General features: G+C 55.7%; 8 protein-coding genes and 1 non-coding gene across 9 annotated transcripts, besides 2 other annotated features; 5 read left to right on the top strand and 4 right to left on the bottom strand.

Moving 5' to 3' along the window:
- Positions 1–839: 839 nt before the first annotated feature.
- Positions 840–3,218, top strand: CYME_CMS023C (similar to Golgi associated retrograde protein complex component VPS52; the record flags this gene model as incomplete). Its single annotated transcript, XM_005538652.1, has 1 exon — positions 840–3,218. The coding sequence occupies one exon, from the start codon at positions 840–842 to the stop codon at positions 3,216–3,218; it is 2,379 nt and encodes a 792-aa protein (XP_005538709.1).
- A 2,502-nt stretch (positions 3,219–5,720) lies between these two features.
- Positions 5,721–6,683, bottom strand: CYME_CMS022C (hypothetical protein, conserved; the record flags this gene model as incomplete). Its single annotated transcript, XM_005538651.1, has 1 exon — positions 5,721–6,683. The coding sequence occupies one exon, from the start codon at positions 6,681–6,683 to the stop codon at positions 5,721–5,723; it is 963 nt and encodes a 320-aa protein (XP_005538708.1).
- A 268-nt stretch (positions 6,684–6,951) lies between these two features.
- CYME_CMS021T lies at positions 6,952–10,590 on the top strand. Its single transcript, XR_002461647.1, has one exon. It is a non-coding gene; the product is annotated as a hypothetical transcript (transcript).
- Positions 10,521–10,982, bottom strand: CYME_CMS020C (similar to glucoseamine-phosphate N-acetyltransferase-like protein; the record flags this gene model as incomplete). The annotated part of the gene is made up of 1 exon (XM_005538650.1): positions 10,521–10,982. One exon carries the CDS (start codon positions 10,980–10,982, stop codon positions 10,521–10,523), a length of 462 nt encoding a protein of 153 aa, XP_005538707.1.
- Positions 10,983–11,195: 213 nt separating this feature from the next.
- Positions 11,196–12,365, top strand: CYME_CMS019C (hypothetical protein, conserved; the record flags this gene model as incomplete). The annotated part of the gene is made up of 1 exon (XM_005538649.1): positions 11,196–12,365. One exon carries the CDS (start codon positions 11,196–11,198, stop codon positions 12,363–12,365), a length of 1,170 nt encoding a protein of 389 aa, XP_005538706.1.
- An 884-nt stretch (positions 12,366–13,249) lies between these two features.
- Positions 13,250–13,675, bottom strand: CYME_CMS018C (thioredoxin-like U5 snRNP compornent dim1; the record flags this gene model as incomplete). The annotated part of the gene is made up of 1 exon (XM_005538648.1): positions 13,250–13,675. One exon carries the CDS (start codon positions 13,673–13,675, stop codon positions 13,250–13,252), a length of 426 nt encoding a protein of 141 aa, XP_005538705.1.
- Positions 13,676–16,257: 2,582 nt separating this feature from the next.
- Positions 16,258–19,215: a sequence feature (repetitive element).
- Positions 19,008–21,810: a sequence feature (repetitive element).
- A 153-nt stretch (positions 21,811–21,963) lies between these two features.
- CYME_CMS015C (hypothetical protein) lies at positions 21,964–23,223 on the top strand (the record flags this gene model as incomplete). The annotated part of the gene is made up of 1 exon (XM_005538647.1): positions 21,964–23,223. The coding sequence occupies one exon, from the start codon at positions 21,964–21,966 to the stop codon at positions 23,221–23,223; it is 1,260 nt and encodes a 419-aa protein (XP_005538704.1).
- Positions 23,224–23,987: 764 nt separating this feature from the next.
- Positions 23,988–24,380, top strand: CYME_CMS014C (hypothetical protein, conserved; the record flags this gene model as incomplete). Its single annotated transcript, XM_005538646.1, has 1 exon — positions 23,988–24,380. The coding sequence occupies one exon, from the start codon at positions 23,988–23,990 to the stop codon at positions 24,378–24,380; it is 393 nt and encodes a 130-aa protein (XP_005538703.1).
- Positions 24,381–24,662: 282 nt separating this feature from the next.
- On the bottom strand, positions 24,663–26,561 carry CYME_CMS013C (hypothetical protein; the record flags this gene model as incomplete). The annotated part of the gene is made up of 1 exon (XM_005538645.1): positions 24,663–26,561. One exon carries the CDS (start codon positions 26,559–26,561, stop codon positions 24,663–24,665), a length of 1,899 nt encoding a protein of 632 aa, XP_005538702.1.
- Between the last annotated feature and the right edge of the window lie 987 nt (positions 26,562–27,548).

The following is a 27,548-nucleotide window of genomic DNA, read 5'->3' as shown; positions in this document are numbered from 1 at the left end:
GACATGGTGCATTGCACCCGTCCTCGCTGGCGCAGGATGACGCTGCAACTCTCGGATCGGTATCATGGGCGTGTCAGGCAATGCGCCCAAATCATCGGCAAATGTTGCCAGGGTACGCCTCACCGGTTATTTCTTCTTCGTCTCATTCTTCCTCTGTGGATGTGTGGAACGTGCAGCAGCGCCTTTGGTACTTGTCTTGCATGCCGGTGAATCCATCGTTCGATGCTTTCGGTGGATTCGGATCCGGCCAGCAGATGCGTGAACAGCGCTCTTCCTGTTCAAAAGATGCGACGAATGTGCTGGAGAACGGGCACTCGCTCTGGGAAACGCGATATATGCGACGTTATGTGCTGGTGACGGCGCGCGTGTCGATGAGAAGCATCCACCAGCGTGCATCCTGTGCTCAGACATGCCTGACCTGACACCGCAAATCGTATGCGTAAACACAGGCTATGCACGCCGCAGCATCACGTACGAATCAAGAAAGCGCGTGACCTGTATCAGCGGACCTGTCGTTTGGATGAACACACGACGCTTGTTGCGGGATCGCAACAGTGTGGCACCCGTATGGTGCGGGCGGCCCGTCACGAACGAATGCAACGCCTGCCTCACCAGTGCGTAGCTGCACGCCTGGACTGGGGCTGGTAGAACGTGGACGCCTCCAAAGGAGGACGGCTTTGTCTTCGCTGGTTACTGGTAGCACTTGCACAACCAGGGTGCTCTTGGTAGAGTCGTCGACCGTAGGCCTCGAAAACTCCGTGCGGAAGCCTTTCTACTCTGGCTCTAAGCGACGCGGTCTCTCTTCGGGGGACACGAACGAGAGCCACCGACCTCTCTTTATGGGAGAAAGCCTCTTCTCTGAGGAAGACTTTGCCGTGGCTTGGCGAATCGCCCAACCGGAGGAACCACTAGCGCCTCTGGGGAAAGATGCACTCGATGACGACTTAGGGCGGCTTCTGGAGAAACTCGCACGCGAACTCGACGACGCGCCACAGGTCGAGAGGCCGCTGTCTCTGGACACCCTGCAACACGTGCAAGAACTCTACTTACAGTACGAGCAAGAGCTGCGGGCGCTCGAATCGAAGCTGCTGCAACGAGTGGCTGCCGACGAGCCGCTGCTCGAGACTACCGCTACCGAACTCGCTCGCTGCGAGGGCTTCTTCACCGACGCCGAAGAAAGACTCTGTCAAGTTCTAGGGCAACTGGACGACCGCAGACGTCGGCTTGCTTTCGATGAAGTAGAAAGTCAGCGCTGGAACGAGCGCGTGCACACAACACGCGAAGCGGCTGGTCACCTGCAAGCCTTCGCCCTGGAGGTCGTGCTACCACCAGCGCTCGTACGCAGGCTCACAGCACGCCCACAGATCGATGAAGTCTACCTCGAAGAAGTGAAGCGCTTTCGCAGTAAGCTAGCGTTCGCCAGCCTTCCGGATGTACAGCGAACTGCGGCCTACAAAGACCTGCGACCTATCCTGCACGAGCTGCAGCGTCGAGTGGTCGCTCGGTTGCAGGCGTTCTTGCTGGGTCAAATGAGTCGTCTGGAAGAGCCGAATACGAATATTCAGATTCTGCAACAGAATATGCTCCTGAAATATAGGTATTTCATCGAGTTTCTGCAAGACGTTGCACCGGAGGCGGTTGAGAGCATCACGCAAACATATAAGAATACGCAGAGTCGGGTGTATCTGAATTTCTTTCGCCAGTACCTGGATGGACTCTGGGCCCTTCACGAGCCGGACCAGAATCTCGAAGATACCTTGCTGATTCCACCGTCAATGTCGAGCTCCCTTGGGGCGGTTTGGCAGCGCTTGCTGCCAACCGCGACGTCGTTTCGTCTGCCGTCGATGTTCACGAGCTCCTGGATGTCCAACAGCAAAGCCGCCACCTCCACCAGCGGTGATCGAATGCGTAGCGCTGGTACAACAGCTGGTAGCGCTGCGGCAGGTGACCGGACCGCGGCTGGCGCTGCCACTCCCAGTGGTCTCGGCCAGCGCCTAGCCGTTCTGGAGGAGCTGGCCGAGCCTCCACTAGTTCTCGCCGTCGCTCAGGCCGAGGGGCGGCTCATTCCCCCAGAACGCATCTTCTGGTCGGTTGGAAGGATGCTACTAACGATCTGCAGCTCTGAAAGGGACTTTCTCGCGGACTTTTTCGGACCTGTTGAGTCGCCCACGCTGGAGCACGTCATGCTGCAGGCAAGAGACTATGTGGCGGAGCGATTCTCAGAATATTTCGCCCGGACAACAGATGTGGTTGGTCTCCTGCTGTGCACCCGAATCGGACAGACGCAGCGAGACGACGCACGTGCAAATGGACTCGCGCTGCTCGAGATATTCTTCTCGCGTGTCGAACTAGCGATCATTCCGCGTCTGAAGGAAATTTTGGATGCGAACGAAACGAGCCTTGCGCAAGCGGATCCACGGCTCCTATTCGAAATATCTGCTGCTGCATACAGTGCTGAACAGGATCCGGAGACTGAGCTCGCACGGCGCATACATGCCGTTGTGCAACGCTACGCAGACTACGTGCAGATACTGCTCACGCTGGCGCTACGCGTGCCCTCATCGGATGCGATGGTGCTCAAGTCGTTGCACGTGCAGCAACGAGAGATGCATCGCATTTTGCATGGCATGGCGGAGCGTTTTCAGACGGCTCAGAACAGGAACGCGTTCCTCATCAATCAGCTAGGAACGATTGTTCAACGCCTGACTCGGGTGGCGTCCTCGGTTCAGCGTGAGCGCGATCCGGTCACCGACGCTGGCCTCGAAACGCTGCAAGAAATGAAGCGGGAATTCGAGCTGGAGCTCGAGGCGTGTACGAATCAGTTGGCGGCGATGGTGCTCATGGGCAGTTTCGGGGAGTTTCTGACGCTCGCCTCCTCCAAGGCCGAATCGTCACCGAGAGCGAACGCACCGTCGACGGAGCACTGGCGCCTCGTGTTGGCCGAGTTCCGCTCGGAGTGGAAGGCCCAGCTCGAACTCGTGTGTAAGGCTATCGTGCGGAGTTTTCCGAACTGGGAGATCGGTGCATCTGTTCTGAGACGTTCATTTCAGGAACTTCGACGCTACAACATGAACCTGCAACGGCTGCTGCCTTATGACGCTTCATCCGAACTTGGAGCGCTGCTCGTGGATGATGCGGCCCTGGTTTTTGAGATGCGGCGTTACGTGAAGGTTGGCACTGCCATAAATGCCGCGCTTGTCGAAGAGGCGAGCGATTGACGTCGATGAAACGCGGATGCGCGTTGCTTCTTCTGCTGTCGGTAGACGCTGTCGAGAGAATCTCCGCGTTGTATTTGACGCGTAACACGGCCCGATGGGGGCCAGTTCCCGGTATCGTTCGCGGAACCATCGTACATGGAAGTGGCCGTGGTGGCGGCTGCTGTGGCGGCTGCTGTGGAGGAATCGCTCACGGGTCCTCGGAGGCATCCTCTGCAACTGCTCTCATCGGCTGCGATCCGTCGACGTGACTCTGTGCTGGCGTCGTGTGCAGGACGCGAGTCTGCCCAGGTACTCGGTAAGGACCGCGTCTCTGATGCGTGGATATGTATGCGAAACGGCAAAAGTGCCGTACGCGCTGTATTTCTGAGGCGTGCCGCACAACCGCCTTCGTGCCGTTGCGCACAGTGCGCGCGACGTCGTCGTCGCCGAGGCTCAGCGGGGACCCGCCCAGGCCCTGGACCCCGTCGTGGAATGCGTCGATATGACGAGCATTGCATATGAGACGCGCCTCTTTTCTGATACGGCGTGAAGAACAAGTGTGCTGGAATCGGTTATCGATAACCATGGGGCACGAATTTTCGTCGACCGGTAACCCCGCAAAATCGTTCCCGTTGTGTGAAGACGGTGCTCCAGCGGTTCGTGACAGAGCGGAACCCGACCATGCCAATGCCTTGCTCCAGGCGAGGATCCAATCCCGTCTCTCGTGACCAGTGATTTTCGCTCATCGCCAGATCGCAACGTTTCTGCACGATGCCCAAACTGGGTACTGAACGATTCCGTCAGAGACTTGCCTCGACACAGAGCCGCTGGGCGCTCTGCAAGCACGACATGTTTTTGGATGTTCATTGACGCGTTCAAGGCTGAGTGCGAAGCACGTTTGCGCGCATGCTTGCCAGCTCTGGAGTCATTCCATAGCAAGCCTCTCGCTTACGATTGTCTCGCCATTTGAGGTCCGGTCCGCGTATTCTACATCACCTCTTGCAACCGTCTCTGTTTGGCGCTCTTCTTCTCTATTTGTTGCAGCGTGCGCTCCTGCTCATGATTCATGGATGCCGTCCTGGACGCATCCATGGGAATCGTTTCGAATCGATCCCCGTGCTCGTTGCAGGCTATGGACGAGGTAGCGCGAAAGCAGCCCTTGCGCGCTACAGCGTGCTCGGCGCCGTGGGTCACTACCTAACAACGCGACTTGTCAGTTACTTGCTTTTCCAAGGCATTGAACAAGTAGGCGAATGCGAGCTTCTCGCCCTTGAACAACTGAAATCGCTGGTGTTCTGGCGCGGTCTCGTGTTGTCCTGCCAAAAACCTCGTCCGCATGAGCGATTTACACATTGATAGTCTCTCTACATGAAGCGCACAAGCCATGTGCCACTATTCAGTACGATGTCGAGAGTGTCGAGACCGGTCTCGACGACCTCATCCCATTTGTTGGTATGCGTCCCGGCATCTGCCATGCCCGACTACGGATTATGACGAGCCCCGGTAACGTTGCCTCGTTTCATCTGTTTTCCGTTCAGGTCTCTAGCTGTGTCTCCTTGACGCAGCGTTGCATCGACGGCAATGAGGTTCTTCAGCCCGGCATCTCCAGGTCCATCTCTTCATCTACGGTGAGCGGCTGAGAATGAGTCTCGTTGCTCGACTCGGGTCGAGATTTCACGAAATGCCTGTATATGGATTTTCATTCGCTCCGCATTGTATCTGTGAACGAGAGACCTGGGATAAGCACCGTCCATGCGCTTCGCGACGCCGGTCGAATGCTTGTTTCTTGCTCGGAGAGGCCGGCCGTCGATCCCTGGTGACTCCATGCAGGTCAAACGTGTCTACGATGCCATCATTACCCTTGATGTGACATATGGGAGACGCGTAGAAGAAACGCATGTGGCGGCGAGGCGTTAGTATTCGGACAGGGCGTCGTCTGCTTTGCTCTATACGGGTCCGTTGAGGAACACGTAGGAGCGCAAGATGCAACGAAGACAGACATGATGCGTAAACCAGCCTTACGATACGATATCCGTCAGCCCGAGGCCGAGCGCCAAACGATGAACTCGGACGCAGCTACGCGACTCGTGCGCTGGCGACGATGTCCCGTCCAAAGTCGGAAGCGTTTCGAGCTCCTCCACCGCCACCAGCCTGTCATTTGCCTCTGTCGACACATCAGGAATGCCTCGCGTGAATTCCCACTTTTCTGGACCGGCAACGTGATCGTACGACGTCAGCAGGGTGCGCCTCCAGGGTGCATTTGCGATTGATCCGCAAACGGCCGTTACCCTCAGTCTGCTTCATTTTTCGCGCCCGGGCTGTAGACGTTTCGATCGCCTGGGTTGCGTCATCCACTCATATACGCATAAAAGCAGCAAGTACGAGCGCGACGGTATCGCTTTCTTCTCGCGGACCGCTGCCACAAATAGCGTGTCCCATCGGGGGCCATGTACGGATGATTCGCTGCTACGCCTCGGTCTGGCGTGGAGCGCACGCGCCGTTTACGTATCTTTCTCAATGAGTCTAGTTACTGCGTGTAAAGTAAGTGAATAGATTACCCAACAGACTGCGAACTTTGTAATACAACGTGCTCTTGAGACGCGTCGTTTCCAGATCCATACGCAGGGCCTCAATCTGCTTGCCAAGCCTCTCTATTTCCAAGAGTAACTGGGTGCGCTCGCCTTCCAGCTCCAGGTTCCTGTTGCGTAGCTGTTGATTTTCTTGATCGCGCAGCTGACACGCCTCCCGGTAGACTCGGACTTCGCCAAACATGCGGTCAAGAGTAAGAGCAACTTCATTTTTCTTGCATTCAATGGTTTCAAGCGTGCTCCGAAGCTGTGCCTGCTCGCGCCGCAATGTTGCGACCGTCTCCAGTAACTCGGCGAGCTCCCTCTCTCGAGCTTGTTGGCGCTTTTCCATGTCATTCTGAAGTAGCTCCATTTCGTGATCCTTCTCGAAACGCAGTCCTTCCATATCCACCAGCACCTGCTGCTTTGACTCACGCAAGGCAACGACCTCGAGCCTGAGCTCTTCCAGCTCCCGCATGTAGGCCTGGAGCTCGCGATTTGCTTGCTCCTGAAGTGCAAGCTGTTTGCTAACGGAGACGAGATCCACGTCTTTGTCGTGGAGCTGCGCTTCCAGTGTCTTGACCTGCTGGTCCAGGTGCGTCACGCGCTGCTCCGCTTGATGCAGCCTCTCCCTGTTTCCTTCCAGCTCGAGAGTGGTTTCCCTCAGACGAGAAATGAGCGTAGCGTTCAGGAGCTTGAGCTGCTTCGCTTTATAGGCTTCCTCCTGTATCCTTTTGACGAGCAAGGCTTTGTCCTCCAGCCGCATCGGGGAGTTTGCAAGCTCCTTGAACGGCGTAGCGAAAGACTCGTTCATTCGCGTGAGATTGTTCGGCGTCAAGCGCACATTCTCCTTTTCGTACGCAAGTGGTGAGCGCATTCCCTGAGGACGACGATAGTGCGGAGGTGTCTGCAGAGACATGTTATCTGTTGAGACTGCTTGAAAGAGCCGGAGAGCAAATACAACGCGCAACGATACGCACGCTCGCCCGCAGCTGCAACGGCTGCAGGCTCAACAACAACGCGATCCATGCGCCGGGTTCAAATTCCCGCAACCGTAACCGCTGTCCCGAGCGTGACGTGCGCTGCATGCGCGCCGCGTGCCTGTAACGCCGCCGCTGTGATTGCAGCGCGTACCACGAAGCGCTGCCTGAGCGCCCACCGGCAAGCAGCGATTTCGATTTTTCTTCATTGACAGAACGTTTACTTAGGCCAGCGTTCTCTGATTACGCGCTTTTTCCTTTCTTTTCTTTTTCTGTTTTTTTTTCAGTGCGCGGTGAAGTATCCACCGAATTCCCTACCTCCGAGTTACATTACCTATACTTCTTCTCAGATATTCTGGTCGTTTCTCACGTCCTCTCGTGTGTGCCTAGTGCCTGCTGTTCCGTATCCGCCTTTGCGCCTGAACCGCTGGAGCAGATAGTTCATAGAGCTAGCGCTGCGTTGCTGTACCGCACAAAGGGCGTCGGCTCGAGGGTAGCGATTCCTGTATGCGCATTTTGCGATCACAGCGCCGTTACAGGCCGCTTTGCCTGAATATGATGAGCGGGCGCGCGACAACTTGAGACGTGAGCGCCTCCTCCAGCGCTAGGATATGTACCATGCTGGGTACTGTATTACGGATCTGGATCTGTATCCATTGAACGAATCGATGCGTGCTAAGCGCACCGCTAACGCTTGGCGCGGTATCGACGAGGCCTTGATATCCAGGTACCGGCGGCAGGCATCCAGGCGAAGCACGCTACGGGTTCTTTGTGGCTGACGTGCCCGTGTCGCCGCCGCGTGGCGGGTGCAGTGGCGCACTTTGTGCATAGTCGTCAACAATTCGGAAAGTTTTGGCGTAAGAAACGTCGCCGGTGCGTACATGGCTCTGTTCCACAGGGCAGCGAGGCGCTCCGGGAGGCGAGGGCAGCGCGGCTGCATTTGCGGAAGCAGAGAGACTGAGCTCCCGGCAGCCGGCCTCATTGTGGGTGCGCGTCCGTGTAGTCTGCTCTGCACCACCGACTTGGACAGGTTCGAAATCCAGAATGCGCCTGAATGTTCAGATCGTGCGTACTCGTCGTGGTACCAAGTTTGCGAGGCAGCCTCGGGATCGGCCTGACTGGAAACCAGCCTTCGTTCGCAACCGCGTGACGCTAGCGCGGCAACTGCTGACAACGGAGCGTTTGCCCTCAAATTACAGGAGCACGCCGGTGTTTGCTGCAACTCGAGAACAAAACAGCATGTGCTCTGTGGGAGCGCCTTTCCGAGCAAGTCCAAACCAGGTCAGAGTGGATTTTGCACTTTGGGCAGCTGCGACCACCCCGCAACGCAAGGACATCACCACCAGATGGGTGACTTGCCTGCCCATTGATCGCGTACCGAACTGGTCCACCGAGCACCGTCCGTCACGGCGTCAGGGAATGCTCAGCTCGAGTGCCATTCTGGTTCGTCAGAGCGCATAGCGTTTTCCTTTACGCAAATCTCGCGGAGATATTCGCATGCTTGTTCTACGTTTCAGCCATATTTCATGCTAGCGTCTGAGCGAGAGAAACGCTGGGTACGCATCATGCTTGATATCATCATTCTTGTAGCAGGGATGGTGTCAGCCTACCAGCTCGCAGGGCATTGGTACGGGTCTTCCAGCAGTGCCTGACGCGCGCCCCAGACAATCTGGACGCTGCAACGCTCAGGCGGCCTAGAGCGGTGCGCACCAAGCGACAGGAGCACAGAATATCTCCGCAGTATCGCCGAGCATTTGTTGCTCACCGATCAAGTCTGTTCTTGGATGCTGGGCAGACGCATATCTAAACGCCCAGGGGCCTTGATCCTTTTCTGAGTCCTGGTCTACAGAGCGACAAGTCATCCTGTGAAAAATCGCCACCAGTGCTGCCATGGAAGAAAACCGCCGCACCGTGGGCAGCGTTCTAGCTTCGCTGAGTCGGTGGCGACCAAACCCGAGCCCTTGCACGTCGCACAGGATCGCTGTCGCGCTATCGCCTTCAGAAACACTACCAGTCCGACGAAGAACGGGACCGTGCTCAACAAAGAGGCAACCCAAATGACTGGGCTCACTGGCTGTGGTCCCAGTTCACTCAGCATATCACTGGGAAGTACCAGCATGTCAAGAAACGCCACTCGTCGCCTCGCGAACCGGGCGCTCCAGCGCAGCTTGCGTTCACGTCCGAGACCTCGTACGGGGCGTGCCTGAGACCCAGGCCCACTACGACGTGGCACACAGCCTGCGTTCAAGAACATCGTCTTCGTACCGACTACAGATAACGTTTATGAGCAGAGCTTGCTCACACCTGGGCCAAGCCAGACCTCACAAACCCCGTACCTGAACAGCTTGCTATGAACGCCACCGAAGCAACGCAGAGCACGTTGTTGCCCACGCGAGGGCCTTTCAACCGCCTGCTCCTACGTTTCAGTGTGAACTGGAGCGTGTGCACCCGCCTGCGTCGCCCGATCGATGCCTGCGCGATTCCCGCATCGTCGTGTCCTTGACATGCTCCTGAATTGTTTTCCAATCCCTAGATGCGTTTCATCAAAGGCTGTCTCGCTGGTTAGCGCTGATGCATTCAAGGTGTGTTCATTTGAAGAAATAAGGAGTGCAAGGGAAAGTTATGGGCGTGAAAGTCGGGGATCCTGAAGGGCCGTTATCGTCCGCTGCCGAAAAATCCTCTTCTTGCTGACGATCGAGCGAAGAAGAAGCACAAGCGACGACGACGAAGAAGCAGAAGAAGAGGTGTTGGATAGGCGAGCCTCTAGTGGCACAGCGAGCACGAGTTCTAAAACTTCTTGCAATCGTGCGTTCAACCAGTGGCACTGCACGCAAGGAGATCAAGAACCGAGACCTCAACGCCACCATCAATATCAGACGATGTGCGGTGCTGAAGGCCAGATCCGCAGAACTGACGCGATCCAACTTTGTGGGCAGCCTCCCAGACTACAGGTGCACCTGGGTAAATCAAAACCGATAGCAGGCCGCTGGTCAAAACAGGCTGGGAGGCGTCTGCGCCTGGGTATTCATTGAACCTACATGGTTGCGAAACGTTTTCGCTCTATTGAACATACATGATACCAAGTTGGAGCGATCAGGGTTCGCGATGCGGGCGTCCTTGGCCGAATATCCCGCATGTGTAAGCGGCGATCCAGATGAAGAAAGGCGGCATCTAGCGTAGAAGCACGCTGAACGTATCCATGTTGTGATCCGAAGCATGATCGGTAACGAGCATTTGCTGTCGAGGGTGTGCGAGCTTGCACAAACCCTCGAAAACTCGTAAAATGCGTTTTCATCACGACACCGGTGAGTTCAGTACACGTATCGAGCTGGTGGTTTCGCTGCCAACGGTTAAGGTAGCGAATTCGACCACAGAGAGCGCGGCTTCGTGCACACACGTTTCATCCAGGAAACGAGCGACTGGGTACGCTCGTGATCCCACACATATGGAGAATCCGGGGCGCTCGCGTTGAGCACCAGGAGCGAGCCAGCGATCGCAGCAGCGTGCCCGCAAGCCTCCTGGGCGGACGGGTCGTCGTCCCTCGTGCGCTGCAATACGAAAACCGATGGTTATACTCGTGCAACATTATGACATGTTGCTGCTTGCAATGAAAAGGTTTTGCGAATTCTAGACTTGATCACGGGAAGCTTCTCGCCTGCATTCAGTGTCATCCGCGATATGCTAGATCGTCTGGAAAAGTTCAGGAGTCGCAGCAACGACGAGTACACCTCTCGGCACTGGTTATTTGCGTCCGGATGCTGGGTCAGTGCAGGGCCTCAAATACGGAAGTAGCGCACCATCTGGACACCTTTCCGCTCCAGACCGAGTTTCGCATAAAAGGCCTCGTTTTCTTCGACGCAGTCCAGGGTAACCTTGTAGCACTTGAACTGGTCCCGCGCTCGTGCACACAGCTCTCGAACGAGGCGTGAGCCCAGGTTCCGCCGCCGATACGCTGCGTCAACCACAACGTCCTCAATGTGACCGGCTTGCCCGCAGCTTCGCGTGAATTTGTACTCGATAAGCAGCGTTGCTGTCGCTGTTACGCGCTTTGTGGCACTTTCGACGGCCACCAGCGTCACGTACGTGCCCGGCAGCTGCTGGCGAAGGCGGTAGCGTTCGCGCCAAAAGGACAACGGCAGCGTACCCGTCTGTGTAAGCTGGGCAAGCAACTCTGGAAACCCGTGCTCAAGATCTGTTTCGCATAGTTCACGTACTTCGTATGAAGCAGTCTCGTCCATGCGCTGCTTCAACGTAGTGCGCTCGAGCAAGGTACGCAGCGCATGCCGCTTGGCATGCCGCAGCGCCAGCACCAACTGCAGTCGAGTGCGAGCGCATACGCCTTGCAAGCGTAACGTCCTTAGGTCCGACTGTCCGCTCAGCGACTCGAGTGCTGCTATGCTGGTGCGGTTTATGGATTCTACGCTTGTCACTGAGTGCACTGAGCTGGGCTAATGGCATCCGAGCAGCCTGCGGGCGTCGAAGACCCCGCGCAAGCGCGCGACGCGGCAACCTTCAACCAGTCGGAGGAGCGACCGGTCAGCGCCCTAGCTTCGCAGCAGCGCTTACCATGGCAGCTACGCTGGCAACGAACCTTCAACGCACTGGGCGGCGTCGTGTCCAGGGCTCACGGCGGTATTACCGAGCAGTTTCGGGCTCTCTTTGCGCGCCGGATGGCCGCTGCCACTCCAGTGCTGCTATTTCTGGGTGACTCGCTGACACGTCGCGGCCTCGATATCAACGAATACGCTGGATACACCTCCGTTGGCTGGGGTCTGCGACTCGTTCACGCATATAACGGTGCGGCGGACTGCATCTTTCGTGGTCTGTCGGGTTATAACACGCGGTGGGCGCTGCCAGTGGTCCGGCATCACCTGTCGGATGTGGCACAGGAGCGTCTGCTGCTCGTTGGGATCTGGTTTGGAGCGAATGATGCCGCAGCACCCGGTACTGCACAGTACGTTCCACTGGATGAATACGCAAGCAATGTTTACGAGATGCTTCGGCTCATACTGGAGCGCTCGCACGACGCATCCCTGACCCTGACCAGCGAGAGGCGTCCACAGCGGCAGCAGCACGGTCGAACGCCACCGTCGCTCGCAGCGGCACCGGCACCTGATGCATCGGAGGCGAATGAGATAGAGTCTGTTCGATACCCTCGTGTTCTGCTGATGACGCCACCGTGGGTAGACGAGGAAGCTCGGCGGCGCCATATCCAAAGCAGTCTCGCAGCGGAGCGCGCTGCGCCCGACGCCCACCAGCCATCGGACTCAGGTCAACGAACTGAGTCTGATCGTATGTGTGCACGAACTAGACAGTACGCGGCTGCTTGTCGCCGTGTTGCTGCGCAGATTCGACCCCGAGATCGAGTCTTGCTCCTAGATCTCTTTACGCAAATCGAGCAGCTGCCTCCAGCGGAACGTTCCGGCCTCTTCATCGATGGACTTCACCTGAGTGATCGAGGTCAGCGCTTCGTTTACGATGCCATTTTGGAGCTCATCGCCCGCGAGGCACCGGAGCTGTCACCGTCGAGCCTGGGTCAGTTTGCGATCCCGTGGTGCGATATAAATCCAGTTCGCCCACAGGAGCAACTGGCTGTGTATGACCAGCAGCGATGGTGGTAGCGCTACCCTGCATGAGTGCCGCTGACGGGCTCCGAGCCCGAACGGAAGCCGAGGAAGGTGCACGCGCATCTACACTGCCGATTGATGCATGGTAGGACAAGAAGCACGCTGTTCTCAGTATGAATAGGAAACGAGTCTCGAATGTGGATACGTGCGACAAATAGGAAGCAGGCGCACCTGACAAAGCATTTGAAGTATCCGGGGTAAATCCAGACACCAAAATTTGACGCAGCATCCGAAGGTTTCATTCTGAGCGCGCACTACGGCGATGTGGTAGCACGCTGTGCCGTCTGCGTGCAGTGTACCGCACATCGTTCCCGTTGATATAGTCGATGACGCCTTTTCTTGGTCTCAGACTGGTGTCGAATGTATCCAGGAGACTGCGTGAGCGACGCTTGAGCGCACGTACGCGCACATGTATCCATGCATACATACGTCTAGGCACTGGCCAGTGATTACGACGCCTTGCGCAGTATGTCAGTTGCCGCGAGACCGGTGAGCGGGCGTTCCCCAGCGAGCCGTACCCGTGCACTCATGAACATTTCGTGGCCAGGTGCGGCTCGCGCTGCCGTGTCCACCCTTGTGGCTCCAGCTGTTCCACAGACGGGGAGCTTTCTGCGTTCGCGCGCTTCGGTATACGTGGTCGACGCACGCTCCCTCGTGAGTGGCAACTGCGGTCCACTTGGGCGATGCAGCGCCCTGGACCTGGCATTCTTACGATCTCGGGAGCTTCATAGCATGAGTCGACGTTCGCAGCAGCCATCAAAGCATATGGAATGCTGCACGAATGACGCACGAGCGAATCCCGCCATGCATTGAAGCTGCGGGGCTGACGTTTTGCATCCTACACCTCCGAGGCCGCCAGCATACGTCCACAGTCCGCGCTAGAGTCGGAACGGCGCCATCGCGAGACCCTTTCCGCGCAACGCCTGTCGATAGACGACTTCGAAGAGGTCCACCACCTGCTGCACGCTCGGCACCGGACGGGTCAGACGCGCCGTGTCTCCAGTACCACAGTCCACCTTGATGAGGCGCTTTCGATAATAGAACTGGAGCGACAGGGGTCGCCACGCCTCAACGCCGAAGCGCCGCGCAGCCTGCGGAACCTGCCGCAAGTCCACATCGTACACCACTGCGAACCGCCGCACGCGCGCTGCTGATCTTGCCAGGAATTCGTCCATGAAGACACAATCTACGGCTGCTGGATCGCTGCTAAAGCGCAGGGCAACCAGACGCTCGGTTTCCTCAGCCAGTGCTTGTTGAATCGCCGCCATGGAGCTCAGTACCGGCACCAACGGTGCACTGTCCATACCATCGGAGGTGTATGCAACCCCAACAAACAGCTATCGTTCACTGCAAGTCCATCGGCTGACGTTTGGCGTCACACGAGCGCTCGAGTCTGACGCTCGTGATACCACACGCGCATACGCAAGTCCGCACACCCAGCCTTTGCTCTTCAACGGACAGCGTCCGCACAGGCGCACGTTTTCTTCCGCCTGCGCTGGCGCAGTTGCGCGCACGCAATCCGAAACGGTATGCACCTCTCCATTTACGCACCATCATGAATCTATAGTACTATAAATATTGATAAATATATCATTAGGTATCTATATGCCACCACAGCAGCACGTTCGGATTTTTTTCACTGACAACACGTTTACTTCGGCCAGCGTTCTCCGATTAAGCGCATTTGTTTCTTACTTTTTTTGTGGTTTTTTTCAGTGGGCGGTAAGGTGTCCATCAAACCCCCGAACCTCCAAGTTACATTACCGATACCTCTTCTCGGATATTCCGGCCGTTTCATACGTCCCATCGGGTGTGCCTAGTGCCTGCCGTTCCGTATCCGCCTTTGGACCTTAAATGCTAGAGCAGATAGTTCATAGAGCTAGAACAGCTTTTCTATACCCGAGAGGGCGTCGGCTTGAGGCGTGCTTCACCCGACGTAGAATCGGGTCTCGTCGTCGGTATGTGCTCGGACAGTCTGCGGATGCAGGCTTGCCTTTGCTGAACGACACGCTGGAGAAACTTGGCTGTTAGGATGAATGCTGGGAGCCGCCGCTCTCCTTCGTGATCATGCATGGAATGCGCTGTTGTCGGTTGGCAATGCGGGTTTGTGCTTGACACCCACCACAGTGGGTAGGCGCAGAAAGCGCACTGGCCCCGTATGCGTATCCGATTCGCTGGACCTTGCGCCCAGAAGGTACCCTTGATGCCGATGCGCGTCGCGCACATTAGCATAAGCGCATAACCTGGACAATCCGACACCATCCACCATGCAAGCTGCGGAAGGCAGTTTGGTGGCGCCATTCGTGCCAGAGGCGCTGCTGCGCTTTCGGTTGCGCGCGCTGGCCATCGAGGTAGCGCGAATGCTCGCCAAAGTGCGTGCACAGCTCGCGCAACGGAATCCTGTGTGGGGTGCAGCGAATTCTCCCCCCCAGGTACCGCTACGCTGCTGCACTGAGGTCGACTCCAAAAGGGTGCCTGTTGGAGGCGTGAACCGCCATCAATGCTGGTATCACTTGCTTCTAGTCCTTCTTTGGGTCTGAATTATTTGCGTTACCCAGCCAAAGCAGTGCGGGTAACGCGCTGTGAACGGCTTCGCCTCGCAAACGCGCGCCGGGGTGCAGGTCCCGCCAAGCTCGACGCGTGTGCACCTCGACCGGCCGGGGGCGACTCGCTTCGCTGGCGTGATACCGTTGCGCTTTATGCACAGCTTTCCGCTGAACAAACTGTGGAGCACTTACTGGAAGGTCTCTCGCGTCGACAGGCACTCACCACCGCGCAGGAGTGTGATGAGGGTATTGAAGCGTTGTATGCCTTTGCGAACTTTGACGTCTGGTCGATCAAGAATGAGTTCTTCGGAAAGCGCATTGATTTGGGTCAGTTTGAACGCTTTAAGCGCATCATGATGGCGAGGCCGTATTCCGCGCTGCTCCGTCACAAGAGTCGATGCGTGCTTAGCTCAATGCGAGTCACCCCATACCTCTACCACTGCCGTATCCAGGTTCTCTCGAGCGTGGACGACGTTGCCGTTTTCAGGTTTTGCCTCAGCCGCCGAGCGTTGCCAGGCGCTCCACGTGCACCACGCCGTCCGCGTTTGTACTGGATGGTTGACCAAATTCTCCATGAGCAAGTTTCATGATGTCACTTCTTTGCACAGTCACATAAAGGCCGCCAATGGTGCCCCTTCATGTTTATGATGTAGAAGGCTTGCTGTGCGCCATGCAGCGCAGGAGGCTGCTTCGTTCCGCTGCGCACTCTGGTGCGTGCTCGCTACCGAACGCTTGCATGCATCTCCATAGCGGGGCGCAGTCGCACGTCTCCACAGAGCCATTCCGGACATGATCGTCTTGAATGCTTTGTGTGTTGGAATACCACCCGTGGTAAAGCGTGATGCCGGCGAGGGTGACGCTTACCACGAAAACACCTCCTGCGACCAGTCGTCTTGCGGGCAGCTCCAGCCAGCGCTTTCCTGACAGTAACTGTCTTCCGATCAAACTCGCGTACGTCACATAATCCTGCAGACACGTCCCCGTTTCACGGAAGGGAAAATCTCGAGGAGCAAAGCGGAGCCACCCGCACGCCCACACACACACGTCTATGATAGGGACGAGAACGGATAACCCAGCACTTGTGTGACGAACAGTGCTCCGACTCGCGTTCAGTTTCCGTGCACGAAAGGCTTGCTTTCAGCGCTACTTGTCGTAATCAAGGACCGGCCAGACTGTTGGAGCAGTGTCCGGAGCGGTAGACCGCGTACCTGAAAGCCACAAAAGGCGCACAGGGCAGAGCGCCGTACTGCGTCCAGCTCGCGAAACCGGTTGCTTCTTTCGGGCGATGGGCGCGGTCGCCTGCTGCTGGTCCGTGGTATCGCCGACACAAGGAACGCCCTAAAAGACGAACGTCGCCGGCGGCCGTGTACAGTAGTGGCGAGAAACCCGCGCTAGATAAATCGTCTTCGGCTGACGTGCAGACGCCTCCCAGCCTTTTTGGACAGGCCACCTACTACTGCCTCCAACTTTTTCTCATACAGTTCCAGTTTGAATGATTGCGCAACAAAGTTCTATCGTGTCCACTCTGGAGGTCTTCTTTCCACCACCGCACATCTCCTTATATTGATAGCGGCGTTAAAGTCACGATTCACAAACTCCATACGTTTCTTGCCATCTTTGTTTGTACACAGTAATGCGAGTAGTCCACGAGCTTTCGCCCTGCTTTCCATTTGTTCCTCCGTCAACGCTCCGTACTTTTTTACATCCTCAGGGCTTCACTGGTACTTTTCCATCTCCACTCTATGATGCGTACAACCCAGTTCATGGTGTGTATACGACGTTCGTAACTCATCTACAGGTATCGTAACGAAACGCCTTGCACACTCCTTGTGCGTTCTTGTAGTTGGAGCTCGTGTACACCCTTTTCGGGTCTTCCATCGCCCTGCTCCATACGCTAGTACGAGCCTCTGACTGTCGCTCTCCTTCAAGACGTTCAATTCATTGAAAAAACTCGCGAACGCACGCTGGCTCCCACCGTGTAGATTCATACGCAACCGAGCCCACCGGGGCTTTGTATACTCCTCCTACAGCGCCTCGCAATGAGCAACACGAACTTCCATAAACTCCCGAAAAGCGTGAAAGTCCGCTCCCCGGCCCGTCACCTGGCTGATCGCTTCCAGGTGCTCTTTCAATCCTGCGTTCCACGCCCCACTTTTCTTCTTTGCATTCATCACACCGAATTCTCGGTAATATCTCGTTCTTGAAAGCTTTAAAACACGCATGTGTTTTTTGACGTAGGTTGTCGTCGATGCCATCATCCCCGCAATTGCGTGTTGTGATGGTCCTGATATTCGTGTTCCCAGGGCCCGCGCCAACGACAAAGTGGTTCTCATGCACCTCCTGCGTCGTTGGGCTAGCCTCTTTGTTTTCTTCACGCTTTGCCAGCGACGGCAACGAAGACAGAACTGGACGATCCGCCTTCAAGCGCCGATAATGTACACGCATGGCTATCGCATCACTTTCGATCATCCCAGTGAATTCCTTTTTCTTGCTCGTTCTGAGACGTTTGGAATCGAAGATATTCTTCTTCCAGTACGTCTCCTGGTTTTCATCGGTGAACTGCTTGTTGCTTACATCGAACACTGGACAGATCTCCGTAATGATGCCGTAAGGGATTTCGGAGTCGATACTCACAAAATGTGACTTGATGTTGCACAACGGAACGACGTTGACGCGCTTCTCCAGAAGCGCAGCTTTCCGTTTCTCCGACACTGCATTTGCTTCAACACCCTGCTCCATATCGGTCTTGCATTTCAGTTGTCGGTTCAGGAATATGGTATAGCGCAAGATGAGGCGATCGTATCTTTCCGAATCTTTTTTCAACTCGGATATCTTTTCTGCTGGACTCGCCAGCCCCAAGACCACACGATGCTCTTTAATAGCTGCACGGATTCCAGAATCCTCATTTGCTCTCCTGCGTGATGTCTTCCCGTGAACAAATTCGATCTCCTGCTCATTCTTACTATCGTTTGTGATGCCGTCGATGATGGTCCATATCCCTTCGCGAGAGGGGCCCGGGTAGCGCGTACAGACGGCGCGTATCATGAAACGTTCCAGGCTCATGGTCAAATAGTTCTTCAGGTTCGTGAGGTGCTTCATAACCCGACGGTGTAAATATGCGAGTCACCCCTGTCTCGAGTACCGTTGGAGCTGTAGAAGGAGTATTTTTGGCAGAGGGCATGCACCCGCTCATTTCTCCTCGACGTTTCCCCTGTACCAAGCATCAGGTGACGAATAAAGGTTTTGCCGAAAAATTCTTCCAGAACCTCGACTGTTTTGATGCCCGTTACGTCGTCGCGCATCTCCTTCACCAAATGCATTATACCTGCAGAAGCCATCATAACACTCATGGAGTATGACTCGATACGGTTTCTGATGGCCTCTCGCAGCCTTCGCCGGGACGGATCCTTGATATGTGCGAGAAGACAGGTTTTCACCACCATCTTGTCGTACTGTCGTGGTTCGTTCAGCTTCTGACCTCGGGCCTTCCTCTTTTGCTCCATCGTCTTCTCATGTTCCTTTTAGCTCCGCCATGTTTTTCGTCAGTCTCCGGCAGTCGACGACACCAGATGTCCAGGATCCTCCAGTTTCTTTTCCATAACCTTTTTTATTTTTGAAGAAGAAGAAGGTTCTTTCGACGCTTCTGATCTGAATTGCCAAACATCATTTGTATACACTTACTTGAGGTTTGAAACACAATTGCATGAAACAACTTTACTTTGTTACGACTTTAACGCAAATACAACTTGTACGGTAGAACAATAAGAAAACGGATTTTCACAATTTCGCGTTTCCTTTCAACGGCGACACGTGCGTCTTGTCTCGTACGACCTGATCTCCCCGGCGCGCTAACCGACCGCAGCATACAGAGCAAAGAACAGAGACTAACCATTAACTAGCAACGATATACCAATTTATCTTCCCTGCACGATAAACGATAAAAAGGAAACACGGTTCCCGTTTTGTCGAAAGTTGAATTTCTCGACGGAAAAACCCGCGAGCCAGACGAGTACCCCAGGCACGTGCTTCGTGCTCGCCACCCAGTGGCGGGTGCTGCATAGAAATCTGAGCAATTCGTCTGCAGCACTGTTTATTCTGGTACTAGCGGCAGTTAAACTGCATCTGGGCGTCGATCTGGTCGCGGTGGAGTCCTGGTATATAGCTTCACGCTATCGCAGGCAGTGTGTCTGTCTGCGGAGCTTGCTGGCTCCCAGAATGATCCTATACTCCGACTCTGTGTCAGGTGGAGCATTCCTCGATCCGACGCCCTCAGTAGTACGGCAACGCTGTCCTGTCTCTGTTATGCATCGGCATCAGCGGATTAGACGCTAAGGCGGGTGCATCAACGCATGCACCCGGCGAATGACAGGAAGCACGAGACGAGTAGTACATCTGAAAGGAAGTATACGTAATGGAATCTGGAGTTAGAATGCAGCATGATGGATGCTTTCGCCAAATCCGATACCCATTTATAGCACAATCTGGGATCCATTGTCAATGTAAGTGTTTTTCCATCGGAAAAATGAAGCATGTAGCTCTATCGTACAAATTTTAACGATTTCAAGTCGTAGAAAAGCCCATTGTTTGTCCTCAATCGTGTTTCAACCTTCACACTAATGTATTCAAGTGCTTTTTTATGCGTAATAGCTGTACCATCCAAAGTTGTTTCGGTTTTTTATATTGAAAAAGGAAAGTTACGGGAGGGGAAGTGGAGGATCCTGGGCGCCAATGTCGCCGGCAGCCCGAAAAAATGAAGAACAGTGCCAAGTGCAAAGGAACAGGATAAGAAGAAGAAGTAAAAGCGGGAGGCCCTACGTCAAAGGCTACGCAAAAGATGACGGTACGACGAGATGGCGGTGAAAGCCTGTCTTCTTCAACATACCAAGGATCCGTACAGGGAAAACGTTCGAGAGGCAATCTGGAACCGTGTCGAGCCGAACTCCAGCGGTGTTCGTGACGCTTCTCAAGGAATGGTGGATTTCCTAAGAAAATGGTATCATGACGTTACGGACATCAAAACAGTCCATATTCTGGAAGATTTTCTCAACAAAACCGTTTTTCATCACCGGATGCTTGGCACCGGTGAAACGTCTAGGTGAAATGAGCGAGTTCATGCCCTCCACAAAATTTACGCCGAGTTCCGCTTCGACGGTACTCGATACAGGGGGGGATTCGAATATTTACACCTACGGAGCGATGAACTACCTCACCAGTCTAAAGAACCATTTAACAATGAACCTCAAGAACTTCATGATACGCTCCATCTTTGCACTCTACCCGGTCTCATTCGCCAGGGGATATGGGCGATTATCAATGGCAACACGAACGATCGCAAGCATGAAGATGAGATTGAATTCATCGACGAGAAGAAATCACTCAGGAGCATGAATGAGGATTCCGTCATCCGAGCGGCTATACAAGAGCATCGTGCGGTACTGGGGTTGGCGAACCGAGCAGCAAACATATCAGAGTTGAAAAAAGATAACGAAAGATACTACCGCCACGTCCTGCGTTACTTTGTGTTTCTGGACCGTGAGCTCGAACGCAAGGCAGAGATGAAGCTGAGTGAGGAAAAAATGAAGAGTGGGGGAGACGAAAGGCTGCGCTTCTGGGTAAGCGCTTCAACGTCGTTCCGTTGTCCAACATCGAGTCACATTTTGTGACTATCGATTCCAGAATCCTTTACGGCATCATGAAGGAGTTCAGCCCCGAGTTTAATGTCAGCAGGAAGGAGAGTACCGGTGAAAACCGGGACACGTACTGGAAGAATATCTTCGATTTCACAAGTCTGAAAGTGAGCAAACAAAAGGTATTCACAGGGGTGATCGAAACCGATGGAGTAGCCATGTGTGTTCACTATCGGCGCTTGAAGGCGGATCGTCCAGTTCCGTCTTCGATAGTGTCCGTGACGAAGCATGAAGATGAGAAGGAGGCAGATTGTGCCACACAGAAAGTGCAGGATAACGACTTTGTCGTTGGCGCGGACCCTGGGGTTACGAATATCGTAACCATCGCTGCTCCCAAGCGCGCGGAAGATGGTACTGACGGCAACTCACGTCAGAAAGACATGCGTCTGTTGAGGTTCTCGAGAGCGAGATACTACCGAGGATCCGGCGTAATGAATGCAAGGAAGAAAATCATTACATGGAATTCAGGAATGAAAGAGCACCTGGAGGCTTTGAGCGAGGTGACGACCCGAGGAGCGGACTCTAACGCTTTTCGGGAGTTTATGGAAGTTCGCGTTGCTCATTGGGATGCGCTGTGGGAGGAGTATACAAAGCCTCGATGGGCCCGTCTGCTTATGAACCTGTATTGTGGGAAGCGGCTTGCAGTCGCCAACTTTTTCAGTCAGTTGAGCGCCTTGAAGGAGGATGAAAGTCAAAGGCTCGTAGTAGCATACGGAGCAGGGCGATGGAGGACCCAAAAAAGGAACTACGCCAGCTCCAACAACAAGAACGTACAAGAAGTGCGCACGGAGCTTCGCTACGATACCTGCAGATGAGTTCCGAACGTCCTATACACACCATGAACTGGGGTGCACACTTCAGACGGTCGAGATGGAAAAATATCAGCGAAGCCCTGAGGATGTAAAAAAGTACGGACCGCTGACGGAAGAGCAAATGAAAAGGAGGGCGAAAGTTCGTGGATTGCTTGCACTAGTGAGTCCAACTACCAATGGCAAGAAACATATGGAGTTTGTGAATCGTGACTTTAACGCCGCAATCAATATAAGGAAATGTGCGCTGCTGGAGAAACGACCTCCACAGCTGTCAAGAGAAAATTTTCTTGGACAACCTCTCAAAGTTGAACTATATGAAAAGAAGTTGGAAGCAGTATTGGGTGGCCGGTTCAAGAAATCTGAAGGGCATCTGCGCATCTGCTCGAGACGTTTTGTCTGGGGGGCGCGTGGCGCGCCACTGCTGTACCACTGGTGACAGCAGCCTTTTCTTTAGAACGGCGTTTGTTGGAGGCGGCGTGCAGGTCTCGGAACACAGGCTCGAGAAGAGCACAACGGCGTTTTCGGTGCAGCTTTCCGGTCACTGTCTATGCCAAGCAGGCGGTACGTTTTCGCCATGCGGTCGCTCGGCAGGCAACGAGGCGGCACTCTGTTCAAAGAAACCCCAAGCTCGTTGCGGCAGCCAGTTGAACCTGATAATCCGTTGCAGTTCGTTATTAACACGTGTGTTTATCGCGGAAGCCTCTTCTCGTCGGCGTCTGCACTGAGGTGTTTGCGCGGTCAGCACTCACACGAGGCACAGCGGCGGTGCGGCGTGGCGAAACTGTCGTTGCGGAGCGAGCCGCACAACGAGCAGCGTCCGCTTGCAGTCTCAGAGCAGCGGTGCGTCTTTCGGTGTGGAACGTACCAGATCATCGGCGATCGTCCTAGTGCGGAACAAGGTACAACGTTTCCTGGTGAGGCGTTGCTTCTCTCGGGGTCGACGGACACGGTCTTCGTTTGCGAGGGGAAGGGCGCGGTGGGCCTTGCGGACTGCGGTCACGTTCTCTACGCCACTGAGCGTGGTGTTGTTCGCGCGGCATTCGCACCGATTAAGGACACGCGCGATGTAGAACTGGCGCATATGTACACGGCGCAGTACCATGTGCGCAACATCTTAGACGGGTTCATTGAACAGGTGCTTTTTTCTGAATCGGAGCAAGACACCGCTCGAGGACGAAACTGGCAACCACGCTTCGAACTACTCAGCTGTCTCCGTGATGCCGTGACGCATATGCGGCCGCCCGAAGCAGTGCGTTCGGTGTCGGTGCTGGCGGCATGTCTCGCAAACAATGGGAATCTGCTCTATGCCGTGCGTACAGGCAATATCGGGTTCCTCGTGATTCGTGATCAAACAATTGTGTTCTCGAGCCTCAACGGCATCGAGGGGAATCCGGAAACCCAACGCACCAGCATCACGATCGAGACGTGTACGGGTGATGTGGTGCCCATTTACCTCGACGTGTTCCGACTACGAGCGTACGATACGGTTATATTTGGGACGGATGGCCTTTTCGATAATATCAGTGAGAGCCAGATTCTCGCGCTGGTGTGTCCGGTCTCTTCTGCGTATGATTCGAATCTGGCGGTGGCGAATCGGACCTGCTTGGGCACCTTTACCCACATAGATCCAGTGTTGTTAAGCTATCAACTGGCACAACTCGCACATAACTTCTCCAGCTGCACCAATTGCGATCCTTACATATCGGAACGCATGCCGAGACTTGTTTGTCCTGGGAAGGGTGACGATGCGAGCGTTATCGTTGCGCAACTGGAACCCGAATCCGAACCCGAACCCGAATCACCTTGAAACGCTGCCGAGACGGTGCGGCGACTAAGCACTGGCGTTGACATACATATACGGCATGAAACGGGGCCTAAATGCAGAAAATGCGGTGCATTCGTTGTAAAGCGGCTTTTGGTCGATTTCTAACTCGTTTGCTAACGTCGAATCCGCAACAGCAGGAGGCTGTGCACGTTCCGAGCCTGCTGAACGCCCGTTCAGTTCATGGACTTGTGGCGAGCTGCTCATTGGGCCGGCCTGCTCGCAGGCGCTCTGCAACTTGCGGCATAAACGGTGCGCTGTGGCGTTCCGGACGCGCGTCGGATTAACTCCGCGGCGCTGTGCGCGTTCCCAGGCCTCTGACTTCATCGCTGTGCAGCTGCCTGCCAGAGCGCGCTCGTCGCGTGGTCCATCGCGGTCCACCGAGCCCCGGAGCAAGTACCAAAACAGGGCCGCGTTCTAGTCAGTGTTACGTTGGCAGACACGCGTCCGCTTGGACTAGCCGAGTCTTTCAGCGTACCCGATAAGCCAGTGCTCAACCTTTTGATTTGACGGTACTGCAACGTGTGGAACGAGCGCACTGGTTGAAAGTTTTGCTCCAAGTCTGACACCGAACTGGTTCCTGAGTTCCCCGTTAGGCGGCTTTGGAGACGCGCTGGCACCGTCTAAAGGCGCAGCGGTGCTTAGTTGACGAAACCCACGACAACTACGAGTCTGAACCTGTGAACTGTGCGTGCAGTTGGCCGTCGCGTTCTCAGGAGGCGAAAGCGAGACGCTCGAGCGCACCGCAAATGTCCCTGAAACATACCGGAGCTCAGTGCGGCCGCACACAGGGCAGTGAAGTCGGCTTGTTATGTGCGCGCTGCGACGGTCAGTGCGTGACTTGTGAAGCAGTGCACGCGCTATTCGAACCTGCTCGCATCTGCGCAGACTGTGCGCTTCTGCTTGTCGAGCAACCACAACGGCGAGGCGAGACGCCGCGCTGCTGTCGCTGCAACGCCCCTGGCGCCAAGTACCAGGCTATGTTCTGTCGGGAGTGTGTCCTTCTGCTGAAAAGTAGAAACGGGTGTCCGCGTAACGTGGCAGTTCTCGAGAATCGCTCGGGTTCTGCGCACCGGAGGCTGCAGCGGCCTCAGGCTACAGGCGGCATACAGCACAGCGCGGCCCGCGCTGGTGACTTGTAAGCGCAACCATGCTTGCAACCGGTGTTCTGTTGCGGGCGACGTGATGCGGCCGGTGGAGACGGCGCGCAAGCAGACGCCACCAGTGCATCCTATCGCTCGCTTCGGATCGTTTTCGTCCTTGTCTGCGCATGAGGGTTGATGCGGCGTCTCCGTTGGTCTCCATAGGGCGTCATCATGGATTTCCTGGTGGTGGCGTGGTCCGCTCCGCCACAGAACGCGCCAACACGAGGCAACTTGTCCACGATACTGCCTCCATTCGCGAAAACAGCAGGCAGTATGAATCTATCTCACAGGCGCAACAGTTGAATCGTGTTCTGATAGGTTTCCTGTACAAAGCAAAGGCAACTGCATCGCCCCGTTGACGAGGAAATCAGCGGTGTGTTCCTGCAGGTCTTCCGCCGGCCAACAACCAGTTAGCTGATTCGCGATGGTTCTGGCCCCGATTTCGTAGAGCTGGACGACCTGCCTGTACCATTTGGTAGAACAAGGAGCCCTCAGGTCAGGGCACGCGACCGCAGACAGGACGTGGGACGTCTGGTTACGGCTCGCACGCCTCAATACTGATGCTAGGGCAAGCAGATCCGGACCCAGGGTAACCACCTGACACAGTAGCTCTAAGCGGTGGGATTCTCGCTCTATGCGTCCGCTCGGAAGATGCTCTTCGAGTATTGCGCTGATAGCAGCGACACAATCCGCTGATGCTGTCGCGGGTACGAAGCCTCGGATCAAAGTTCGGAGTGCATGTCGAAAATGGGGTTCTCGAATACCCGATCGTTCAGCCTGGATCAGCGCCTGAAGAGCGGTCTTTCCCAGGTCATGCATCACAGTGTTTTGCGACTCTCCGGAACCTGCTTGCGCCTCCGCCACAGAAACCAAGGCCTGTGCGTACGCAAGCAAAATGCGTCCAAGCGTCTCTGTGGTTGTATCGCGATCGGGCAGGCGCTTTGCCGGCTCTGTTGTTTCCGCTTCGTCGGTACCAGAAGCTAGGATCAGTATCTCGTCAACCAATCGCCTCGTATCCTCCGCGAGCAGTTTCAGTAACGAAAGCGTCGAGCATGCGGTTTCGCCGACTCCCGTGACAACCCCAGGGGTCGCGAGGCTGCGCGCGTGCGCGGCAATGGCTGCAAGCGGTGCGAATCGCCAGTGCGGCCCGTACTTCACCGAACGGCGATCCGTCGCGGGCACGGGATGCCCATGAATCATGCTGGAGCTGGTAGCAGCGGCGGCGGCGGCATGTGCATGGCGCAATTCATCGAGCAGAGCCATCCTTGTCTCCGTATCCGTTCGTTCCACAAGGTCCGTATCTGGTGCCCCGGTAGCGGCAGCAGCTCCAGCTGCAGCAGCAGCAGTGCTGTGCAGATTGTAATTTTCTAAATCCTTACGATTCGCGTGCGGCGCTTTTGCGAGCCTCGGACACGGGTTACGGGTCGAGGCACAGGCACACCTGGATTCGGTCTTCCGTATCGGACGCGGCATGCGCGATGCGTTTCGGTTCTGTGGCGTGCTTCGTGCGGAGCTCGGTTCCTCCGCGTTTTTACGACTCGTTTCTCGTATGCACGCGCTGATCCGCGGCGTCGAGACGCTGCCTGCAGATGCTGGCACCGTGGCAATGGATGCTGCTGGCCGTTCGGGCAGCGTACGGCAGCGACGCTGCCGACGCATATGTTCGGGAGTTTCGTCACGGGGCGCTTCACGCACTGCAGTGGCTCTGGTGTTTGTCGCGACCGCTGCTCCTGGAGCAGCGCTCTCGACATCATGTGAGTCTTTGACCTCGTGCGCAATTTCCTTTGACTTTTGTGCTTTCAACTGCGGGGCGCTCGAAACAGGAGCCGACGACGTGCGACGACGCTTGCTTCGACTCGGCCGCACAGGAGCTTCCGCGACGTTTCCACATGCCGCACGAGTAGGCATTGATTCGAGCTGCCTCCACAGAACCAGCTTCCCATCCCGCATCCGTGTTACCACGGGGTGCTGAGGATTTCGCACATTCGGACGGATCACGACCCTTTGCGAGTGCTGTTGCCAGCGCAGCCGCGCTGTCCACGACTTGCCGTTGCTATCGCTCTTCGACACAACGTCGTGTGTTCGCGTACGCACCCATAGGGTTTCCCCAGTCTCCAGCTCGATGCGCACCAGAGCGTCTATCGGAAACGGGAACTCGGGATCCGTCGGGAGCACCATGAATCACTTTCACCGTAGTGCAAAGACTTGCAATTCCAGACCCTTTGGACAGTAACCTGCATACGGAAAGCACTGCTGAAGCGCTCGGAGGCGCTGTTTCAAGTGCTGTCCATTGCACGCATGCACGCATACGTTGCACGCATATCCAACTGGGACAGCGCACTGCATTTCCCGCGGTGCGCCTGATGCGCCACCACGCCCACAGCGTTCCGAATCGCATCCGCGGCCTTATGGATAGCCATACGGGCGGTGACGTGCATCGCATCGATTCGGGTCATCGAGGCTCGCTACACTCTCGCTGACGTGCTTTTCCCGAGCCTTTGTAATATGGTAACCAGAGAGTTTGTCCCTGCGTCCTATTGATATCGAGTCGCTGTCTCGGAGTCGCTGGCTGGCTGGCTGGCATGATACGGCTGCGAGCGAGCAGCCGGTCGATATCGGGCGGCAGTGATGTTGACAAGTCGCAGGATGCGTTGATATGCAGTTTGATGAAAGCTCCAAGCGCTTCAGGGTGCGCACAGTGGCCGTGAAAGACTTTTCCGGTTCCAGAATAGGTTGCGCGCACTTACAAAGCCGATAGCTGCGTTGGAACGACGCAAAGCGAACAGCATCCGCAACTGGTTCCTCATCGCGTCTATGAAACTTGCAAATTACTCTGTCGAACTTCCGTGTCTCGACTGAAGCACTGCGTCTGTAGCTGACCAGCCGGAGAGACCGCGCTTTCGTGTGCCGTTTGGGCGCGGGAGCCTGTTCGCGCCGACCAGCAAGCACCGTCAAACGCGTCGATTCTGGCAAGCAGCGTAGAACACACAAACGAGTCCAGGTCTTTTCGGCGTCACTGTCGGGTCACTAGTATCAGAACGAGAGCAGCCAAAAAGGCGCGTTGCGGCCAGTTTTGGAGCGTCCAAAACGAGCTCAACGGCGTTTTGCTTCGTGGCGCCTGCTCGCAACTCGAACGCCCTCCCAGGTAACGCGGCATGCTGGCGC

The sequence above is a fragment of the Cyanidioschyzon merolae genome, chromosome 19 (assembly GCF_000091205.1).
Source record: "Cyanidioschyzon merolae strain 10D DNA, chromosome 19, complete genome".
Taxonomy (NCBI): domain Eukaryota; phylum Rhodophyta; class Bangiophyceae; order Cyanidiales; family Cyanidiaceae; genus Cyanidioschyzon; species Cyanidioschyzon merolae.
Note: the sequence above shows the minus strand (reverse complement) of the source record. Positions and strands in the feature narration are given on the sequence as shown.